Source organism: Cebidichthys violaceus, unplaced genomic scaffold (genome assembly GCF_023349555.1).
Source record: "Cebidichthys violaceus isolate CVI_PGR_0920_01 unplaced genomic scaffold, fCebVio1.0.p SCAF_17, whole genome shotgun sequence".
NCBI classification, from domain to species: domain Eukaryota; kingdom Metazoa; phylum Chordata; class Actinopteri; order Perciformes; family Stichaeidae; genus Cebidichthys; species Cebidichthys violaceus.
Window position 1 is genome coordinate 8334065 of NW_027176340.1, and position 21348 is coordinate 8355412.

The following is a 21348-nucleotide window of genomic DNA, read 5'->3' on the forward strand; positions in this document are numbered from 1 at the left end:
CCGGCAAGGACAACTGAGCAGCGTCGATATAACATTGCATTCACTAAAAGTTATTTTTTTGGGCCACTGACAGGCTCAGATTATTCTTATAAGTGTCTTACAACATTCTGAAAATGACCCTACAGAGAAATACAATGTTCTTCTTTACCGAACACTTGATCGGTTGGCTTTGTTCCTGTGTCCAAGTCCCGCTCAAGGAGAGGTCTTGTTCTGAAATGTGAACACCAGGCAGCATCAGGTCCGAGTCTTCACAGCGTTCCTCCTCTCTGGGCCTCATGGGGTCACAACACCCACAGGAACACCACCAGTCTCCTGAGCTTTGTGGCCTTGCAGAAGCTGGTTCACCCTCCTTGGCCTGTTGCCCCACTCTCTCTCTCTCTCTCTCATCCATCAGTTTGTAGGAGCTCTTCATCCGTATGCTCTGGCTCAAATATACAGGCAGCCATTGAATTCAAAGACCTCATTTACATTTTTCAAATCATTTAAACAATCAGCCATGACATCGATAAGCTGTCACTAAGCTGTCTTTACTCCAACACAAAACTCATTGCTATTTCAGAACAAGACTTCTCCTTGAGCAAGACTTTTTCCATAATGTTGTCAGACGCGTATAATATACTTATGATACTTACATAGTTGCGCTTAGAATAACAATCAGAGTGGAAAAAGTCTGTCAGTGGCAAAAACAAGTACTTTTAGTGGATGCAAATTTGCGGTGCCAAATTGCCCCGATATGATTACATTACAGTCCCTGAGCTGCAGCTCTCTCACTCAGTACTGGACTCATTTCAGAAATTGTTGTCCCTATTAATCAGTTTGACACAAAAAACATGGGAAAATAGGGCTCAGGTCTGAATTACCCTTTAAAGCTCCAAGAAGCTGCAGCACAAGCCGAATGTTTGCACCTGCTGTAATATGAAATCTTGTATATATATATATATACACAAGGTTTCTGTAAACAGTATTATTTCAGCCTCTCAGCCCTTCCTCCTTGTCAAGATATTCCATCTCCCTGACAGGTGAGGCATATCAAGATGCTGATTAAACAGCATGATTATTGCACATGTGTACATTGGGGTCATCCACACTAAAATGTGCTGCTTGATGCTAAAGATGTTAGACATTTTGACGACTTGAGTGTTCTCTTCACAGAAGAATCCTGTGTGACCGAAAAAATGCAAATCTGCCTCAATATACCGGTATTGACGATAATCGTGATATTTAAAAGATGAAATATTGATACCATGTTAATATTAGACAATGATATCATGTAAATAACCTAGCGCCACTTAAATCACACTTTTGTACAGTTATGGTTACAGACTTTCTACCTGCCTACACTAAATACACTAAGTTAAAGATGAACTTTTAACCCCCATGAGTCGTGTCCTTTATAAAGTCTAAATTGAATATCATTACCAGATCCTCTGGATCTCCTACAAGAATCAGAATCAGAATCAAAACCGTTTATTGCCAAGGAAGTTTGCACCTACAAGGGATTTGTCATGGCGGGAGGTGCATAACATTAAACAATAACATTAAACAATCAACACAGTGCAAGAAATAGAAACATATTCGAATTTACAATAGAATATAAAATAAAGGGCACAACAAACAGATAACAGGACTGTAAACAAGTGAAATGAAAGTGAAATGTTAAAAGTGTCGAGTGTGTTTAATAAAGAAACATAGGGATGTGCAGGGGAGTGACCGGTAGGAAATTGTCCGGGGGATGACAGAGTCAGTGGGTGTCCCAGGCTCTGCTAATGAGCCCGACTGACGACGGGAAGAAACTGTTCATGTCACGTGAGGTCTTGGTCCTGATGGACCGCAGCCTCCTGCCAGATGGAAGGTCCAGGGTGAGAGGGGTCGGATACAATCCTTCTTGCCCGCTTCAGGGTCCTTGAAGCGAACAAGTCTTGGAGGGGTGGCAGATTGCAGCCAATCACCCTCTCAGCAGAGTGAATGATGCGCTGCAGTCTGCCCTTGTCCCCTTGTCCTTGACAGTGGCTGCAGTGTACCAGACTGTGATGGAGGAGCAGAGGATGGACTCAATGATGGCTGTATAGAAGTGCACCATCATTGACTTTGGCAGGTTGAATTTCTTCAGCTGCCTCTGCTGAGCCTTCTTGGTGATGGAGCTGATGTTCAGCTCCCACTTGAGGTCCTGGGTTATGGTGGAGCCCAGGAAGCGGAAGGACTCCACAGCATCAACGGGGGAGTCGCACAGGGTGATAGGGGCAGGTGGGGCTACCTTCTTCCTGAAATCCACAACCATCTCCACTGTCTTTAGAGCGTTGAGCTCTAAGTTGCTCAGACCGCACCAGGTCACCAGATGGTCAGTCTCCCACCTGTAGGCGGACTCATCCCCACCAGAGATGAGTCCAATGAGGGTGGTGTCATCCGCAAACTTCAGGAGCTTGACGGACTGGTGACTGGAGGTGCAGCTGTTGGTGTACAGGGAGAAGAGCAGAGGGGAAAGAACGCAGCCTTGGGGGAACCGGTGCTGATGGTCCGGGAGGCTGAGACATGCTTTCCCAGCTTCACGTGCTGCTTCCTGTCAGACAGGAAGTCTGTGATTCACTTGCAGGTGGAGTCGGACACGTGCAGCTGAGAGAGCTTGTCATGCAGCAGAGACGGGATGATGGTGTTGAAAGGCAGAGCTGAAGTCCACAAACAGGATCCTTGCGTAGGTTCCTGGGGAGTCCAGATGCTGGAGGATGAAATGAAGGGCCATGTTGACTGCGTCGTCTACAGACCTGTTGGCTCCGTAGGTGAACTGCAGGGGGTCCAGGAGAGGGTCGGTGAGGGTTTTGAGGTGGGACAGGACCAGGCGTTCAAAAGACGTCATGACCACAGAGGTCAGGGCGATGGGCCTGTAGTCATTAAGTCCTGTGATCCTAGGCTCCACAGTTGCTAAGTGATGCAGGCCAAGAGAAACCAGTGGAAATAGCGCCATGAAAAAGCATAATTTCACTCTTGGTAGAAGTCATTACTATGGTTTATAAATAAGAATAGAAATATCTTGAGGAAGTTTACAACCTATCCATTATTTAATTTTACTTTAATTTGTGTACCACTAAGGGTTTGTTGGTTCTCCTGGTCAGAAGTGGTTCTAAATATACGCATATTCAAGAGCACAAGAAAAAAAATGAATAAATCAGATTCTGTGCGTAGAAGTCAGTGCACGCATGGTTGAATCGCAAAACTGTGAGTGATTCCATCCATCCATTTTTTATACCCACTTATCTCCTTCAGGGTGGCATGGGCCTGCAGCATATTCCAGCATGCTTTATGTGAGAGGCAGGCTACTCCCAGGAGTTTATGAGAGTTCCTAACACATGTAAACACTAACTTTGACACATACAGGCAATGTAGGACTTTTACTTCACATGTACTGTGGGAGGAAACGGGAGCAATCAGAGGAAACCCAGGCAGACACGGGACAAACATGCAAACTCATCACAGAAACAACACTGCTGGGAGCTTCCGTTTCAAACCCTTCATGTTGTGAGGCGACGGCGGCAACCACTGAGACCCTGTCCTGATTCAATAGTACCAAGAGACCTCAGCATGAGGATTAAAAAGAGACAAGAAAATGTAAGTGGGCAGATGTGATGATGTAATTTGATAAAAATGAGACTCCCTGCAGTCTTTCACTGTACAAGCTTATGATTCCTTTGTTAAAACCATAGCGGTATGTCTCCAGGCTATATTGACTCTTTTTTTTAAGACTTAATGTGTAATTAATTATGTGTAATTGTTGCATACCTGAAATTATTTCACAACAAAGCACCGACAGTGTAATATCTTTGAGGCAGCGTGACATGTTTGCGCAGCGTCAAGTATGATTTCTATTTAGTTCCAAGGTTCAGCCTGAATGTCATTATTACAATTGTATAAAGATGACAGATGGCCATGACTTAAAGATGACATGCGCTTTTGCAAGCTTGAGCTTACACACTGCTCGCGTATGTGTTGGTGCTCCAAGCCTCAAGCATTAGTCTTGGTATCAGCTTTGTATCGAGTCTCAGAAGAGCAATGTGTAACAGTCAAAGTCTGTCGCTCTTTGTCGCAGCTCTCGCGCTGAATTTCAGTCGCATCCCTGAGCTCTTTAATTGAAAATCGTGAGAAAGCCTGGCACTTAAGAGGACGATGCCGTGTGACAAGCAGGGAGGAAAGACGGCAGGAAACAGACATCCCACTTCATCCCCGAGCCAACACTCAACACAGGAACTAAATCTCTTGAATCCAGCCTGCCACGATACACAGATCCAGGCCTCAGCAAATGTGATGGAAATATGTTTGCACAAGTAGAGGCTTGAGTCAGGATGTCATTGTGATGTTCCCCCGATCTCAGTATCAAAGAGGCCCATCTGCTTCATTTAAAATCCATACAGCAGAGTGCTGTAGCAAAGGAAGCTGTCACTTGTATTGATTTTCCTTTTAACCTCATCATCATTTATTTATTAATTTATCCATTCACTTTCATGCTTGTCCCTGCAGTAAATAAGATTCTTGTGTGGCATGTATTGTCATCAACCACTCTTGGAAGTCCTTCTTTATCCTTTCACTCTATATTCCAGCAAGTTTTAATTCCTGAATGACCACAATGTGATTGTCATCCCTGTAACTTCCACCTACATATGAAACATATTCCACCGCTACAAAGCTACGTCTTCCTTTGATTAATAACAACTGCTGCTGGGTAGATCATGTAGGCCAACGTGTGCATGCAAATCATCATCCCTGTTGTAAATGTCCTAACCTCTTCTTGTCAACAGACGAGACATCGTTTGAAGCAGGGATCAAGGTTCAGATCCACACCCAGGAGGAGCCGCCGTTCATAGACCAGCTGGGCTTTGGAGTGGCGCCGGGGTTCCAGACCTTTGTCTCCTGTCAGGAACAACGGGTATGTCTCGAGAAAGATGACAGGCATGAAATATAGAAAGGGAAAGAATATATCTATTTTGTCAGGGAGAAACATGTATGTCAGTATTGGCCTTTTAAAGTTGGGGGAGGCAGTATTTTTTTTGGACAAAAAAGTCATAATAACCTTTCAGCATACTTTAATTCACAGTCTGAGAGAAAACTAGACTCTTGCAACTCTTCTTAACTCTGTTTTTAGGCTTTAGAAAATCTAAACCGTAACGGGAGACTTTGGTCATTCACAGTTCATTTCAGAGAGAGGGCGTTCCTATTGGCTGCCCCACTTATAAAGATTTGTGTGCACATCCCTTTGACAGCGGGATATCCTGCAGGAAAAGTATATATTCCAGCATTGGCAAAAATTGCCTACACTGCAAAATAACTCTAATAAAGAAGACAGACTTATGAAAAAGAGAATCTGACAGTATCGGTGAAGCGTTTCAGAGATTGAGAGAAAATGTTGCAAATAGTTTAGCCTTGGCTAGTACCGTGAGCTAGCACCGTGAGCTAGCACCGTGAGCTAGCACCGTGAGCTAGCGCCGTGATCTAGCTTCATGGCTATGGTAGCTAGGGCAGTAACTCGTGGCATGCATCATTTTCTCTCCATCTCCAATAGTTTAGCCTTCCACGTAAGCTCACCGCTGCGGCGCTGCTGTGACAGCCACGGTTAGCAGAAGGCTAAACTGTAGCCGAAACTCATCTTCACAATGTTTACTGATGTAATGAATCAAGTGGGGTAATTTTCTCATAGACTTCTATACAATCGGATTTCCATTGCAACCAGAGGAGTCGCCCCCTGATGACCATTAGAAAGAATGCAAGTTTAAGTCACAGTTCCCAGAACCAGAAGTTGCCACCTGAATATTCCCTGCTTTAGCCTGCCTAGCTGTGCTAGTGGTTTAGAAAAAAACTCACCTTGTCACACTGTACACCACCTAACAATTACCATCTGACAATGCTGTCAGTTTTTCAATAGGCAAAACAAATCTGATAGCTTTCCTATCCCAGATATCTGGGATGTCACAAATAGAATTTGACTGGAAGATTGTCATGCAAACACCTTGTCTAGTGTGAACATACATCAACTCATAAAGTGGCTACAATCAGTGATGTATCTTTGGATCATTGTGGGTGTTTTGGAACTTTCAACTTCAGACATCCTGCATAGCCCAGGTGACCCTGCCAGGGTTGATCAAGCCCTGGACCTGGTCCCATAACCACTCACACTCTCCTGCTCACTCCCCTTGATCCTCAACCATCTGGAGGATCTGCTGCCTCTGAGGCACCCCTGATGGCTCTGCCCTTGTCTGCCCTCGTCGTTCCCAGCAGACTAAGAGCTTTAGTGAACACTCACAGTCAGTATCTCAATCATTTCAAATTAAACAGTGAGCACAAGCTCTCCAGTTAGCGAGCTTATCAGAAGCCCTCTCTGTGGGTTTAACAGTGTCGAGGCAAATGGGACACATTCTGAATGTATCTAAAGCTCCGCTTAGGGATATTTTTACACAGATTTTGAATCAAATGACTCTGTAATCTGAAAAGGTGGCTCGTGCTGAAACCAATGAGATTTAGAACCCATCTCTCTACTCTACAAAGATTTTAACCTGCTGGTCCAAACACAGACTGCATGGTTCATTCTTTCTTCCTCCATTACAAACGTTTCCAAACATTAACCTGATAATCAAACTGATCATATAAAGGAAGGTTACAGAATTGTACCAGTACTTTACTTGAGTATTTCCTCGAACACTTCATGACATTTCAGAGGCAAACATTGTACTTTTTACTTCAGTTTGTCTGCTGTAGTTACTATTTACTTTCCAGAATAAGACTTTACATAAAAACACATGATAAGCTATAAAACACAATGCACTGTTAAAGATTAAACCTGTAGCTCTCAACCTTTTCGCGTTGTGACCCCTTACAAGGTAAAATATCTAATATCTCACCAAAAAAAGCAACGTTCACAGAAAATTCCAATAATGAAAATAAATGTAACCACTGTATGAGAGCAGTGCAGATCTCAGTGCTATTATGTGTTTTGAAAGACAAATGCTGGAAATTAAATGCTGATCCTTCAGACATTAACCACATATTTACCAATCCCACAGTGAAAGCTCTGTTCATGTCTGTGGGTCCTTGGAGAACTTGTGTGTAGTTCTGATAGTTACAAACTTGAGGCCATAACGTTATTATAGAAACTCAAACTTTCTCCAGTCAGCTTTTGGAAGTCTGTTTTGCTCACTTAAGCGAAGTGTAAGTCGGTTATTCCTCTGAGCTGTGAATAATTCTGAAAGCATACAGCCATACAAATCATATACTCTGGCCCCCTAATATGCTACAGAACCATGCATAATGAATGGAGGACAGAAAGGGATGGATTTGGGAGTGATCTCAGTCCTTCCACGTCCACACTACCAGTGAGTGTGTTCCAGTGTCGCCGGGCTGCGGCAGGATTTTGCATGCTGCCAATGTCGCGTCTGCAGGAAACTGTCCCTCTTTGTTTTCCTGTATTTCTCACAAGCTCCCTTACTTTTTTACTCTCTAACACTCACTACAATTTTCTCTAATACAATTCCTCTCTCTTTAATATGATTCCCCCTCTTTCTGTCTCTCAACCTCTCTCTCTCTCTATTTATTTCATCGGCTGGCAGGCTCTCTCTTCATTAATCTAATGCAGTTTGCTCACATTTATTCAACTGCCTTCTTCAGCAGTCCTGTAGTGTAAAACTGTCGGGATTTTTTCAGTCTGCCAAACTGTCACTCACCATGATCCCGCAAAAGAAAAATCTGCAATTTTTCCCTACTTAACATAAAAAGCAAAAAGAACATAATGTTTCTTCTCCATTTTTGCTGTCCGCGGAGACTCTTGCCTTTCCTCTCGCGTCTACCTCTCATCCTTTCGTTTGCACCGTTAAAGAAGAGTGGATCGAGGTCACGGTCTCGAACATGATTCGCTTTCTTCCTTATGGTTGTTAAACAGCACGCTGACATGTCCTAAAATCTCGCACACCAGGCTCACTTTTTGTCCACACTTGCAGAATTAAGCTTTTGCAGGAGGTTAACCAACGGGAAGTAATGATGCCACAAGGTGGTTTTAGGATGGCTGAGTAGAGCTTTTGAAAATGCGGAGAAATAAAGCAGAACTCTGAGCATAAGAGAGCCATTACCCAGTCGCATCGTCTAGTCCACGGGATGAAGTGAATAAATACACAAGCACCTACTATTGATTGCAACATCTTACCCAGCTCTGAGGGGTTTTATGTTCTGTTTGACTTTGTGAAACCGTTCTAATCTCCTGATTAGATTTCATACAGAGCTATCTGGCTTACTTGAGTGTGCTGTACAGTGTGGTAATGTGTGTGAACCCTGTATGAGCATGTTGAACAGCGCCTTGGGTTATTAGTAACCGAATCCTTTGCGCGACACCCGTGGCTGCCTCTTGCACTCCAGGACAAATTGTAAAAAGCTGAACCCTAAATCATAACAGTGGCCTTTAATTTATTGCTGTGTGAGCACCCAGTGGTGAGCCGATGAGATGGAAACACACAGGGGCTGTTTTATAGCATTTAATGCATCACAGTTTGTCTTTTTTTTTTAAAGGTATGTACATTTCAAAAAGTGCTCTGTTAGAATGATTTCAGTTTACTTCTTCTACATGAATAGTACAGTGCAACCTCAAATGTAAACAAGACTCATTGGGAGTGGATTTGTCCTACTTTATATATTTTCATTTCTTTATTCATTCTTTGCTCAGTACTTTCTGTCTGTTGCTTTCTCTCATTTTGATTCTAAAATGCTGAGATGCCCTGATGTCCTGGTTGTGATCACTCTAGTAGTCAAGTAACATGCATATCATTATCTCATCTTAATTCAGTTTTATTTAGTTTTCTTTTTAAGTGTTGGGAATGTGCTGGTTTTTCTGACCTACACTTCTTTTTTCATTGGTTCCATGGTCTTGTTTAAATGCTGCCTAAATGGGCCACTATGCTTTACTTCGTGTTACCATGTGTTATGCTCAATTTTGTTGAAAACTGGACCAAAAAAAAGGATGCATAATATTCAAACGTGTTATGAATTTGATATTCATCGTTTCAAGTAATTCTTTAAGCATGAACGCCAAAAACATGGTATCAGCTTCTCAAGTGTGAATATTTTCTTAATCTTCTTTTGCAGTTAAGCGATACCTCCCGGGTTTGGACGGTTAGTTTAACAAAACAAGCAATCTGAATATGTCAACTTGGGCCTAAGGAAATTGTATTGTATTGAATTTGATATGCAATTAATAGAGAAAAATAACCTGCAGGTTAATCCATTATCAAATGCAGGCCTGGTCACATGGCCATATATTATTTTGGGAGCGTTTTGATTGCCTCTCTGCAGCTCTCAACATGGCGACAGCTTAGCCAGGGTCTCCCAGCTAACAATGCTAACGGCGCTTACAGTGCAAACTACAGTGAAGTGCTGACAGAATGAACAGTGTTTACCTGAGGGGGAACCGGAGGATGGGCGCTACGCTTTGGCGACGACGCCATCGGTCGGGACGGCGTTATCAGCTGTAACCACCGTAGGAGGGCAGTGCAGTGTGGGGGCCGTGAGCTAACCAGCAGGGCACGCTCACATGCACTAAAAGCACACATCAAAGCACGGAAAAGCTTGGATAACAGCAGACACAGAGGGAGAGCGACTTCATTCTCTGTTCGGGCAGCTATTACTCCTCTATATCTATAGCAAATATTTGTGTGCTGCTACATTTATGCTCTGAATCCCATATATTGCACCTTTAAGTTAACGATGATGACATATGAAGACATTTAGAATTATATTAGCCTATAACTTGAATTGCAGAGTCAAACGAGATAATGTCAACACAATTATGAAATGTAATTTTTAAAGGGTTTTCAAACTCCACATTTCTTCAAATTAAGGAAAAATACTGATTATATAACAGCAGACTAATTGCAAGTCTTGACCACCCAACACAAATGGTGTTCGTACCTAAGAGAAAATGTGTGAATGCGGCTAGTTCTCCTAAATCACTCCTACATGCCACTTATGAAGGAATCTGTTCGTAGGAGCTTCTTACATGAGGCCCAATGTGTCAAACAAAGTCGAGGATATACAGAGATCAGAGAACAGAGCCCACCATCTTCCTCCTCTCTGTTTTTGACTGAGACGGAGATGTCCATGTATCCACATAAAGTCGATATTTTACTACAGCTTGCGTGACAGAAAATGTACATTTGTGGATCAAAACAGAAGGAACATGGCACCACACGTCCTGCAGCGAAGCTGTTCGGGGTGTAAACTTCAACATCGCAGCTCCACCACACAGCTGATACTATTCAGTTCCTGCATGGAGAGTGGGCAGTACAATGAAAGCACCGAGGGAGACTGGAAATAGCAGAGGCGTAGGAGAAAAGCTCCCACAATAAGCACCACTATACACATGCATTCACCACGGAAAAAGAATGAGCTTAATATTCTGTGCCAAATACAATAAACGTGTAATGGCTTCTAATCTATTAACAGAAAGTACAAGGTCAAACAACCGCATTAACAGTGCAAAGGAAATGAAAATGTGCTCTATAACTGAATTGGTTTCTGCACTGCTGCTTCTGTGTCTCTCAGCTGACGTACCTGCCTCCACCGTGGGGGGACTGCAAGGCCACGGCGATGGACTCGGACTTCTTCAGCACTTACAGCATCACGGCCTGCCGTATCGACTGTGAGACGCGATACCTGGTGGAGAACTGCAACTGCAGGATGGTCCACATGCCTGGTAGGAACCAGACGGGCATCTCATTGCTGGATACGAACACTGTGTATCGACATTTATTCATAAAGATGTTACAGTGGGTGGAGTTGTTGTTGAAGGGGCTTTCGTTTGAAGTCGTGACAAAGACAATTTTTTACGGAACAAACGGCGATTGCAGATGCATCAGCTACTTTCACACTCCAGTGAATCGGAAAACTCCACTATTTTCACTTTGTGTTTGTGCAGTGATTACAGCTGGCATTTGCTGTCTACCTCCTACATTTCATCACCGTGTGGCATCTCACATGGCAAATGAAAAGGATTTGGGCACGGAGGAAACACACACACTTGAATTTGAAAACGATTGTTAATGTCTCTCTCTTCAATCAGGGTCACTTCCACCTCTGTGTTTGCACATCCAGAGCCAGACAATCTGTCTGTGTAATAATCAGGATTAGCTGCTATTTTCCAGTGATTGTGCACCTGATTAATGTGAGTCTATGGAGAACTCCCCTGCTAAAATACTCCTATGCCCCTATTCATCTCTGCTATATCCCTGTCGTTAGAGTGATTTTCAAAGAGCACGAAGCGAAATGCAGTGAATAATTGGGAAATAATTCCCTCGACATCTAGGACATGCCTTTATCCTGTGTTGGGGGAGAGAATGGTTTAACTTCCACTGGAGAGAACGATGGAGAGGGTGACACAGACCGAAAGTGCTGACGAGAGGCGGCGAAAGTACAAAAGTTCATGAAATCAATTACGAGATGAGATCACATTTGTGACGAATATTCAGTCCTAATAAGGACGGTAATGACAGTCTGAGACTAAATTAATTATGTGCCCAGATCTCGTCATCCTTTTTCGCATCTTCGAAAAACCCTCTTCTTCCCTTTCTCCCTCTATTTGTTCACATTGAGAACATTGTGTTTCCCCTGCCTGTCCTTAGGAGATGCTCCATACTGCACCCCGGAGCAGTACAAGGAGTGTGCAGATCCTGCCTTGGGTAAGTGTGTGTGTGTGTGTGTGTGTGTGTGTGTGTGTGTGTGTGTGTGTGTGTGTGTGTGTGTGTCCCACTGTTCAGAGCCCCTGATCCATGCTGATAACAGATAATAGTGTTCCTTCAGCCTGATAGGAGCCATTCTCAAATGATAAACCTCAGGCCTGGCGCTGAGGCTCTCCTTTTCACACTCCCCTGTCTCTCCATCACCTGATACCTTTCAGATTGTTCATGTCTGTTACTTGTTTTCTTATTGACTCGCGATGTCTCGCTCTCTCATGACACAGATGCACGCGTTGGCCTTTGGCTGCCGCTGTCTCTCCGACTCCGTCGCCGTGGATGTTATATCTTTCATATTTCTTATAAGGGTCTCGGGGGGGTGTCTCCTTGTGGCGTCTTTTCACAAGTTTTCTCTGACACCTTTCACTCTGCTGGCGCTGTGTTTGTCATCCTGGGGTGACGTTAAATCTATCTGTGTCTCCTCTTCTTTCCATCTCCCCGCCTCTCTCGTCCTCTCTTTCTGCCTGATTTATTTTTCAGACTTCCTTGTCGAGAGAGACAATGACTACTGTGTGTGCGAGACGCCGTGCAACATGACGCGCTACGGTAAAGAGATGTCCTTTGTCAAGATACCCAGCAAAGCATCGGCCAAGTACCTCGCAAAGAAATTCAACAAGACAGAGCAGTACATAGCGTGAGTCCAGGTCTTCTTTTATCCAGTTTTACAAACATCACCTTGGTGCCGTCTCTTACTGCCGGCTGCTAAGCTGCTACACATAAAGCAGGTGACAATTACACTTGTCAGTGTCTTTTGCGCATTTCAATAGTTGTGATTAAAGAACTGCTTATATTTTAAGACATGTAAAGACATTCTTCTTTGATTAATAGTTTGTGTCTGATGAAAGGTATTCAATTATCTTGTTAAAAAAACATCGCCACTCCTTTTCCCTCATTGAAAAAAAGACAAAAACAGAATCTATAAATAATCAAATATGATTTGTTTCAAAAGTTTTACTGCCGGACACAAGATGACAGGGTATTCTCAGGGTATGTGTGTGTTGGATGTTTCAGGTTTTCACATCATTACATGTACGACTAAGACAATCTAGTTATGATGCTACAAAATCAGGTTCGTTCATATGTGTAAACTCAGATTACAGCTGAGCACAGATAAACTTCTTTTAGTGTTAAACACTCGATTGGAGGGAGACTTTAGGTGTTACTACCTTTTCTAGTGCTGGGGGACATTTCAGGAATTCCATTGTTCATCAACTTTCTGTAGAATCATATTGAGTTATATAGCTATCGTGTTTTGGTTTTACAAAAATCTGTCAACAAAATTGATGATTCCAAACTAATTGTAATTGAAAACTTTGTTACTTAAGTTTTAGGTTTACAGTGAGCTTTATTAGATGAAATGCATGCATTCATATTAAGATTCATAGAAATCAATTTGGTTGATTAATTACCTTTGTGATCTAGATTTCAGCTACAGTATGGCGTACTTTAAGTTGTCTTTTGCTTTTGTTTATGATTTCCAGACATGATTCAACGACTCCTGGAGAAAAGGAATAATTTGTTTTTCCCAGCTTTTGGTTATTTTGTTTAAATTAGAGAAATAATTAGCAAAAGCGAGCCAAAAGGTACCATGTTGTGGCTCCATCATATTATAGGAGAATGTTGCTGCCATTCAGTGCTGATGAGTCTCAAACATAGCTTTTGGTCTTGATTGTGAGGAACTTGGAGTGAAACCTGATGTTTACCTGATGTGTTTCAAAGTGGCTCAAACCGTGACAGTAAATAAACCCGATTAAAGCTGCACTGTAAATCTCTTAAAACCAGGTCGCTTCATGTGTCAGTGATCTATATAACAAAATGTAAGTGTTTTGAAGTTGATTCCCCTTAAAGCAGCTCGCTTAACGGCTGCTACTTTACCTTCTCAAACTGAGATTTTTTTTTTTAGAAGCTTCCAGCCGGAGATTGATGTGATTAATCAGCCAAGAATGTACTGTTTCTTACCAAATCTAATGAACAGATCAACGGTAGTTTCAAGTAAATGAGGAGTGGGTGCAATAATAGTTGAATCTTTTATCTATCATTCCCGGCGGAGCTACTGAGGACGAGATAATTACACCATATGTAGTCAGAGTGCTGCAAAAACTCTTCTCTTCTCGCTGCTGAAAGTTTTATTTAATTCCCTGTGGATAGATGTGAGTCCATCCAACTCGTTTTTTGAGTGGCCATATTTCCAAGCTATGCCAGTCAGATGAGCATTAGCTGGGAGTGTTCTGGTATCTGGGCTGCACAGTGTTTAGTGGTGTGTGACTGAAGTCTGTGACAGTGGACTGTCCTTCTACTGGGAACCACTAACGCAGCGAGAGAGAGAGAGAGAGACATAGACACACACAGACAGCTTCATGGGCTGTTGACCACAGCTCTGATCTGACGCATTGAAGGTTACTCACTGAGCAATGAGAACACCTGGCAGCGAGGAAGCATCATTCAAGCTGCAGGCTGACACCTCAAACAAGTGGACCTACAAATCAGGAGAAAACACCCGGGAATGTCAGCAATAACAAAATAATAATAAATAAAAAAAACGCCTACATCGGTGATTTCCAAGCAGGGGCGCTATGAACCTCAGGGGGCAACTACTTCTGCAACTGCCAGGGATTACATGGAAGGATTGTAGAGAAGCTCAACTAAGTACAGTTGCATTGAAATGAATAGCTACATTTGATGAGTACGCAGTATTGTATTCCACGTCTGCCAATAAATCTCCCTAAATCCTACTGTAATGAATAACCAGTTGAAATGGCTGAAAGTAATTGATAAACAGTTCAAAAATGTAGTTAGTGTTTAAAGTAATGCAAAGACAGTTTTGTTAAACCTATATTTAACTTGGTAAAACCCATTGAGATCAGCGGTTCATTCACCTTTGTACAATAAGAACTTTGATATCAGGCAGAGACACTCAAGAGTTTCAAGTCTTTTTGAACACTTTTCCAAATGAGGGGAGCATTTACAAGAAATTGTTAACATTAATGGATAAACAGTTGTTAGCTAACTATTTCAACTGTTCATTCATCAGTTTTAAACAATAACAAAAAACACATTTGTAACATTTGTGCTTTGTCTTGTCAATGCTGGAAATTCACAGATGTAATTAGCATTAATAAAGGCTGCATTCCTTTGAGGTGAGCCAGGTCCAGGGTCCTGGTGCTGTACTCACTTGTATGAGCCTGTGGGTGTATGTCAAAAAAGATTACCTCACCGGGCGAGGAATAAAGTGTATGATGATTGTGTTTCATGGTGTTACTGCTAAGGATGTTTCATGTGCTTTTAATATAGTCTGTGCAGTCAAACTTTAGGGCTGCCCCTGCAGTTTGACTGCACAAAGTACATTTCCCACTTAGCATGAAAAGAGCAGATGTGTGCTCATTTCTTATTGGTACCTCCATCTCTACATTATCAGCTGTAATTTGCATTTCAACTTACCCCCCGAGGGTTTACCAGAGCTCCCTTTAAAACAGATCATCACTTGTCTTGTCTTAAATTTAAGTAATAAAGCAGTGCACCAAGAATGAAAAGAGAAACTACAAAGTGGAGTTACGGTTTTGATCTCAACTCCAGTGGGGTGTGAAGTCTGATTTGGCCCACAGAGAGGATATTCAGGAATCAAAATAATAGTCTTTGCCCTGGGCCTTTAAATTAATCCCCATTCTTTTTCACTGAATTCCTGAGTTTTAGACATTAACACAGCATGAAATGAAATAGCTGTCATAATCTCCCTTGTTCTCCACAATTATCGGTGCATAAAGCCTACAAGCTTTGGTCAAATACGATGCACAGCTGCACCGCTTTTTCGGACGCAGGACGCCAACTGGCTACGGTGCTGTTTCATATGTAAGACTGGAAAACAACAACAAAGAAGTGCATGTCGAATTCATAAGAGGAAACCATTAAAATGTCATTTGTTTTAAAGCGGCACCATTAAAACAAGTCACAGAATGGAGCTCACGGCTGAAGTCTCAGCTGTCAAGTGTTGACAAAATGCTGTGGAAAAAAAGCATTAACTGGACAAATCCCTCCTCAGACCGATAACATGACAGTGCTTAAGTACAACGACGAAACCAAACGATTCAAAATATTTGTGGCAAACAGGATCTTTTTTGTAATTGATGCTTCTGATGTATCACAATGGAGATGTGTTAGCTCAAAGGAAAATTATGCAGATGAAGCCTCTAGAGATCTAACAGCAGGCCGCTTCTTAAGCTGCCAGAGATGGATCAAGGGACCAGAGTTTCTCTCTAAACCAGACAGAGAATGGCCAAAACCTCCCTTGGAATCTTTGCTAATGATCCAGAAATCAAACAAGACATCACAATGAACGTCAATGTCAAAAATCCACTGAAACATACAAGGTCTCTTGTCAACTATTGTTTTGTCATGGAGGAATCTGAAGACTGCTGAAGTTTAGCATCTTAAAGTAAAGACAACATTCTTGCAGCGGATATGAAGGACAAAGGAGATTCAGAGTACTATGAGTAGCTTTGAAAAAGGATCCTGGCAAACTAAAGGTTGAAAAAGAGATGCAAGCCTCCGCGAACAGTGTTTATGTCCTGAGGATCTCATCCAAGCAGAAAGAGCAGCCGTTTCTGTCGATTAAAGACAAAGACTCAAATATGAAATATCAGCGCTAGAAGCTGCTACAAAGAGGTTGTCAAAAGAAGCAGTCATTTGTGCAAACTGGATCTGCTGCTGGATGATGGACTTCTGAGAGTAAGTGGTCGCCTGAATAGACTAGCGCTGCCTGAACAGCCCAAACATCCGATTATTCTCTCAGAGGGACCTTCACATATCCACGCTATTGTTACGACGCATCCATGAACAACTCAGACACGGAGCAAGAAATCATATCCTGTCTCGCCTTCGTAAAAAAATACCGGATTATCGAAGCATACTCCGCTGCAAGACAGATCATAATAAGACTGTGTTGAGTGTAACAACAGCATGGAAGAATTTGAGAATCAAAAATGGCAGACTTGCGCCTGGAGAGGGTTCAACCAGACAAGGCTCCATTTACAAATGCAGGAGTAGACCACTTCGGTCCTATAGAGATCAAGAGAGGACGAAGTCTCGTTAAAAGGTATGCTGCATGGCAGGCAGGTCAGTACGTCTTTTAAGTTGCAAATACACTTGACCCAGACCCCTTTGTCAATACATTACGACGATGTATCTGTCAAAGTTAAGTTTCCTCTTTCAGATCAGACAATGCCACAAATTGTACTGGAGCATGAAGAGAATTCAGAGAAGCACTCAATGGGTTGCTTCAGCGATGGATGAAGTGGTACTTAAACGCCCCGTTGAAAGCTGTGTGGAGGCAATAGGAAATTGCTATTGAGCACCTTTAAACAACATGTTCGGGACAATTAAATATTGCAAACTTAGGTCCGTCTTACTCAGCACTCTTAGCAAAAAAGTACATCAAATATAGATGGAGACAATACATGGAGGATTTCTATTGGATGCGGTGGACACAGGAATACTTGGCCTCTAATCCAAGAACAACAACGGTGGTTAAAGGTAAAAAGAAGCTTCGCTCCAGCCAGGTGACATTGTTCTAGTGGCTGATTCCACTGCACCACGAGGCTCCTTAATGGGCATGAGTAATGGAGATCAAACCTGATGCACTATCTTGTACGCACAATTCGACTTCATCTTGGAAAGACCGATAACAAGCATCTGTCTGCTCCAAGAAGCTGAGACCTAAGAACAGCAAGGACTGGTGGTTCTAAAAAATAATAAAAGAAGGAAATAATATTAATTACCAACACATAGTGCATTCCTGTTTTTTAAAAAAATGTGCAAAACAGGAACAGAGCAAAATGCTACAACTTGCAGAATTGGAAAACCCTGTTACGTTCATCTCTTTGTACAACTACCTCAATAAACCACAAACTAAACCGCAAATAACAACTGAAAAAAATGACATTAGAAAAGATTTGCTTTTGTTCATGTTATTTTTCTTCCTGGGTTTTCTTGTACTGGTGGTTTGTAAGTGAAATGTTTAATTAAAGGACATCAAAAGTCATTACACCCACCTTGGAGAAATAAGCTGTAGCGGCAGATTATTTGCTTTACCTGGATGCATCTGTTCTGCTACCTGCAGGAAGTGACAGACTCAGTTGTCATCTTCTCTGCCTGAGGACTCTGATAAACAAGTGTCGAGAATATAAACGGAGACATCTGAATATGTGACTCCAGACTGTGTGCTTGTCTCTCTGTTTACAGTGATAACATTCTGGTTCTGGATATCTTCTTTGAAGCACTGAACTACGAAACCATTGAACAAAAGAAAGCCTACGAATTGGCAGGCCTTCTGGGTAAGGAAATAGCTGTCAAGTGTTTTCATGGGAATAGATAATATGCAGTATGCAACATGACAGATGCCCTTTATCCAAAGTGACAGTAATGCAAGCGCTTGCATTTTCATTATACTTGTTCAGGTCCCAGAAGACACACAGAACTGTTTCTTTAATCTATCACGGCTTTTCAACTACTTTTTCCACAAACATCTACGTTTTCCATCACATTTGTCATCTTTCAGACCTTAAAAAAAGAAAGATGAAAAGTACATTTCAAAGCTGTTTAATGTGAATGCTCAGAAAAAGACTTTCCTGTCTGTTTTGTGTTAAGGTACATGTTGTGTTCTCGTATTCGTCTTTCCAGGTGATATTGGAGGTCAGATGGGTCTCTTCATCGGAGCCAGCATCCTCACTATCCTTGAACTCTTTGACTATCTATATGAGGTAAAATATCTCCCATCATCATCATCGGGAGCCTCTCACTCACATCTGGTTTGATGTATCGTGTATGGAAATGTGTACTGCTCCAGTGTTATTGTGATTACTTGCTCACAAAAGGGAGTTTTTCAATCTGCACAAGGACATGTTTTAGCGAGAGTGGCAAACGGCGTGTCCCTCACAACCTTACAGTCCGTCTCTGTGCGACACACACACACACACACACATCTCAGCAGCAGAGACTCTGAATACGTGGACATTTTGGATGTATTATATTTCAGATTAGTCAGGATGTCTCATTAGAGTAATTCTATGTTGCTACTTCCATGCAGAAATATTTTTTGTGCGTCTGTTTGTTTCACCTGCTCGTGTGCAGCTTCCAGGAGGAAACTTATTTTTAGATGCATAAAATTAATCTCTCTTGAATTTGACTTTGCCTGATCCTTAAAGATCCAAAGCGTGTGGGCTTGAACAATGAAAAGACCAAAAAAAAAGAACAAAGCACGTTTCTGAATATTGTGTTTTGATCCCAAAAGGTCAGTAATGGCTGTCCTCGTCTATTTGCAGGTGATCAAGTACAAGCTGTGCCGATGCGTGAAGAAGAAACACAAAGGCCGCAACAACAATGACCGGGGAGCTGTGCTGAGCCTGGATGATGTGAAACGCCATGTCAGTGGGCTGCTGCTAAACACTTTCGCTGTGTCACACTGCATTTATTTGCTCTTTTTCTTCTCTGGTCTCAAGTGCAGTCGAGTGAAGGAGGGAGAAACGGAGGCAGTGGTGGTGGTGAGGAAGGGTTAGTGAAGAGATAGAGATGGAGGAAGCTGGGGAGGGAAGGACTTGAGAGACAGGAAAGGGAGTAAAAAGGTGATTGGGTAGAGAGGGAGAAGAAATCGAGAGAGAGAGAGAGAGAGAGAGAGATAGGAGAGCGGAAAGTGGCTTGAATTAAATCAAAGCTGGTGGACGGGACCAGCAGGGACAGGCTGGAATTAGAACTTTGAAAGGTGTGACAGCTCACTTATTTCCAAGTGTAAATGAAGCCAGTTCGCTTCAATTGTAAGTCTGAGCCCCGAGAAAGAAAAGGCAGAGTTGTGCTCCTCCTCTACACTGCTCTCGTGCTTTACGTGGTAGTCTTTCCATCCATCTTCAGTGTTTTCATCTTCTTTTTTTTACTCCAGAGTATTTCTTATAGAGCTATATTCTCTCCGGCCCAGCTTGTTGCTCATGTCATGTTTATCTTTGAGTTTATGACTTTAAGTTTTTGTCAAATGCATTATATTTTGTTTTACTCTCAGTGTGATGACTCCCCCTCTGCTTGTTTTCCTCCCCTCTATCTCAATACTTCCTCTCCTGATGATCATTTCTCTCCCCTCTGCTTTTCCTTACTTGCCTTTTTTTTCTCTCGCTTTCTCTCTCTCCTCATTTCTCCCTCAGGCTCCTTGCGAGAACCTGCGTACACCATCAACGTATCCTGGCAACATGCTACCTCATCACCCGGGCCAGGCCAACTTTGAAGACTTCACTTGCTGAGCAGACCCGGGTGAAGCATCAAAGTGCGTGTTATGCAACCAAAGCCAACCATACAACAAGAACTATCCAGCACGGGGAGTGTGAGGAACTGATACAACGTCTAACAGAGGCACTTTTTACATGGAAAGGGAGTAAAGTGGACAAATCAGATATGACAAAGAACTGTCACCCGAGGCCAAGTGGAGAGGATATCCCAAATATAAAAATATCTGTTAATTTTCCGGAGAGCATTTCACGCAGCACTCTAAACTCTTCTATCTCTGTGTTTTTCTCTGGAATACTGCCGCAAAAGGATGCTCATTGGAGGAACCTTGCCAACACGGAACTCTCTTTCAAAAGACGAAAAAAACAAAAATGTAAAAACAAACAAGGGAACATGTACAGCTATCTCACCATAGACAGCAGATCATAAAAAGAGCCCCCATGCCTTTATATAACACAGCAACACACGATGGTTTCACACAACACCGGCCTGCTAGTGGGACAAATGTTCATACCGCTTACTCCACTGTACATGTAGCAACATATGTAACTGTTGCAGCGCTCCATAAAACAACAGCTGGACTCTGTGTCGTTCGTACGAGAATGTATCTGTGTTAGAGATGAGTGTAGTCGGGTGTGCAGGGAAGTTTTCGAGGGGCTTTTTGGCGCTAGTGGTAGTGGTAGAGGTGCATCATCTACCATTTAAAAATGTACTGGAGAAGATTTCAGGTCTCATTATGTAAATGCATGCTTGTATTTGTCCAGTGCATGATTTTCATTCCATCTCTGATTTAGATTTTTGTTATATATATATATATATATATATATATATATATATATATATATATATATATATATATATATATATATATATATATATATATGTATATACATACATATATATATTACCAAGTTTGCCTCGATGATATACATAAAAAGGAAGATCATACATCCAATATATTTCTGCGTATGTGTGTAGCTTGGAGTGTGTGTGTGTGTGTGTGTGTGTGTGTGTGTGTGTGTGTGTGTGTGTCTCTGTGCTCACATGCCAGCATCACTGTGCAATGAATGAATGAGCTGCACCTAATTTCATTGTCTCATCCGTTCGTTTTTCTATTTTCACGTGTGCCCGACGAGCCGAGGAGTTTTCATTCAGCCTCTTTAAACTCTTCTCTCGACTGCAGGATAAAACGGTGAGGTGGATTTCTGTTGATCGCTCAAATCGTTTTGAGTTTTGTGGGGCTGTTAAAAAAAAGAATTTCTGTATCTGTGTTCTAGTTGCAAAAGTCTTATCAAAGCACAATACCGCCAGTATGTAGAGGTGATGTAAAAGACAACGTACT

The 21348-nt window shown here is 42.2% G+C and overlaps 1 protein-coding gene across 3 annotated transcripts in view; it reads left to right on the forward strand.

The window, feature by feature from the left end:
* The window catches only part of asic1b (acid-sensing (proton-gated) ion channel 1b), a 144679-nt gene extending 123878 nt beyond the window's left edge, over positions 1–20801 (forward strand). For all 3 annotated transcript variants that reach the window (XM_068712456.1, XM_068712454.1, XM_068712455.1), the window contains 8 exons: positions 4785–4912; positions 10561–10711; positions 11637–11693; positions 12228–12381; positions 17982–18073; positions 18420–18499; positions 19061–19162; positions 19928–20801. In XM_068712456.1, the coding sequence (XP_068568557.1) occupies positions 4785–4912; positions 10561–10711; positions 11637–11693; positions 12228–12381; positions 17982–18073; positions 18420–18499; positions 19061–19162; positions 19928–20023 (860 nt within the window). In that variant the 3' untranslated portion in view covers positions 20024–20801. The remainder of the gene's footprint in view (positions 1–4784; positions 4913–10560; positions 10712–11636; positions 11694–12227; positions 12382–17981; positions 18074–18419; positions 18500–19060; positions 19163–19927) is intronic.
* The last annotated feature ends 547 nt before the right edge of the window (positions 20802–21348 follow it).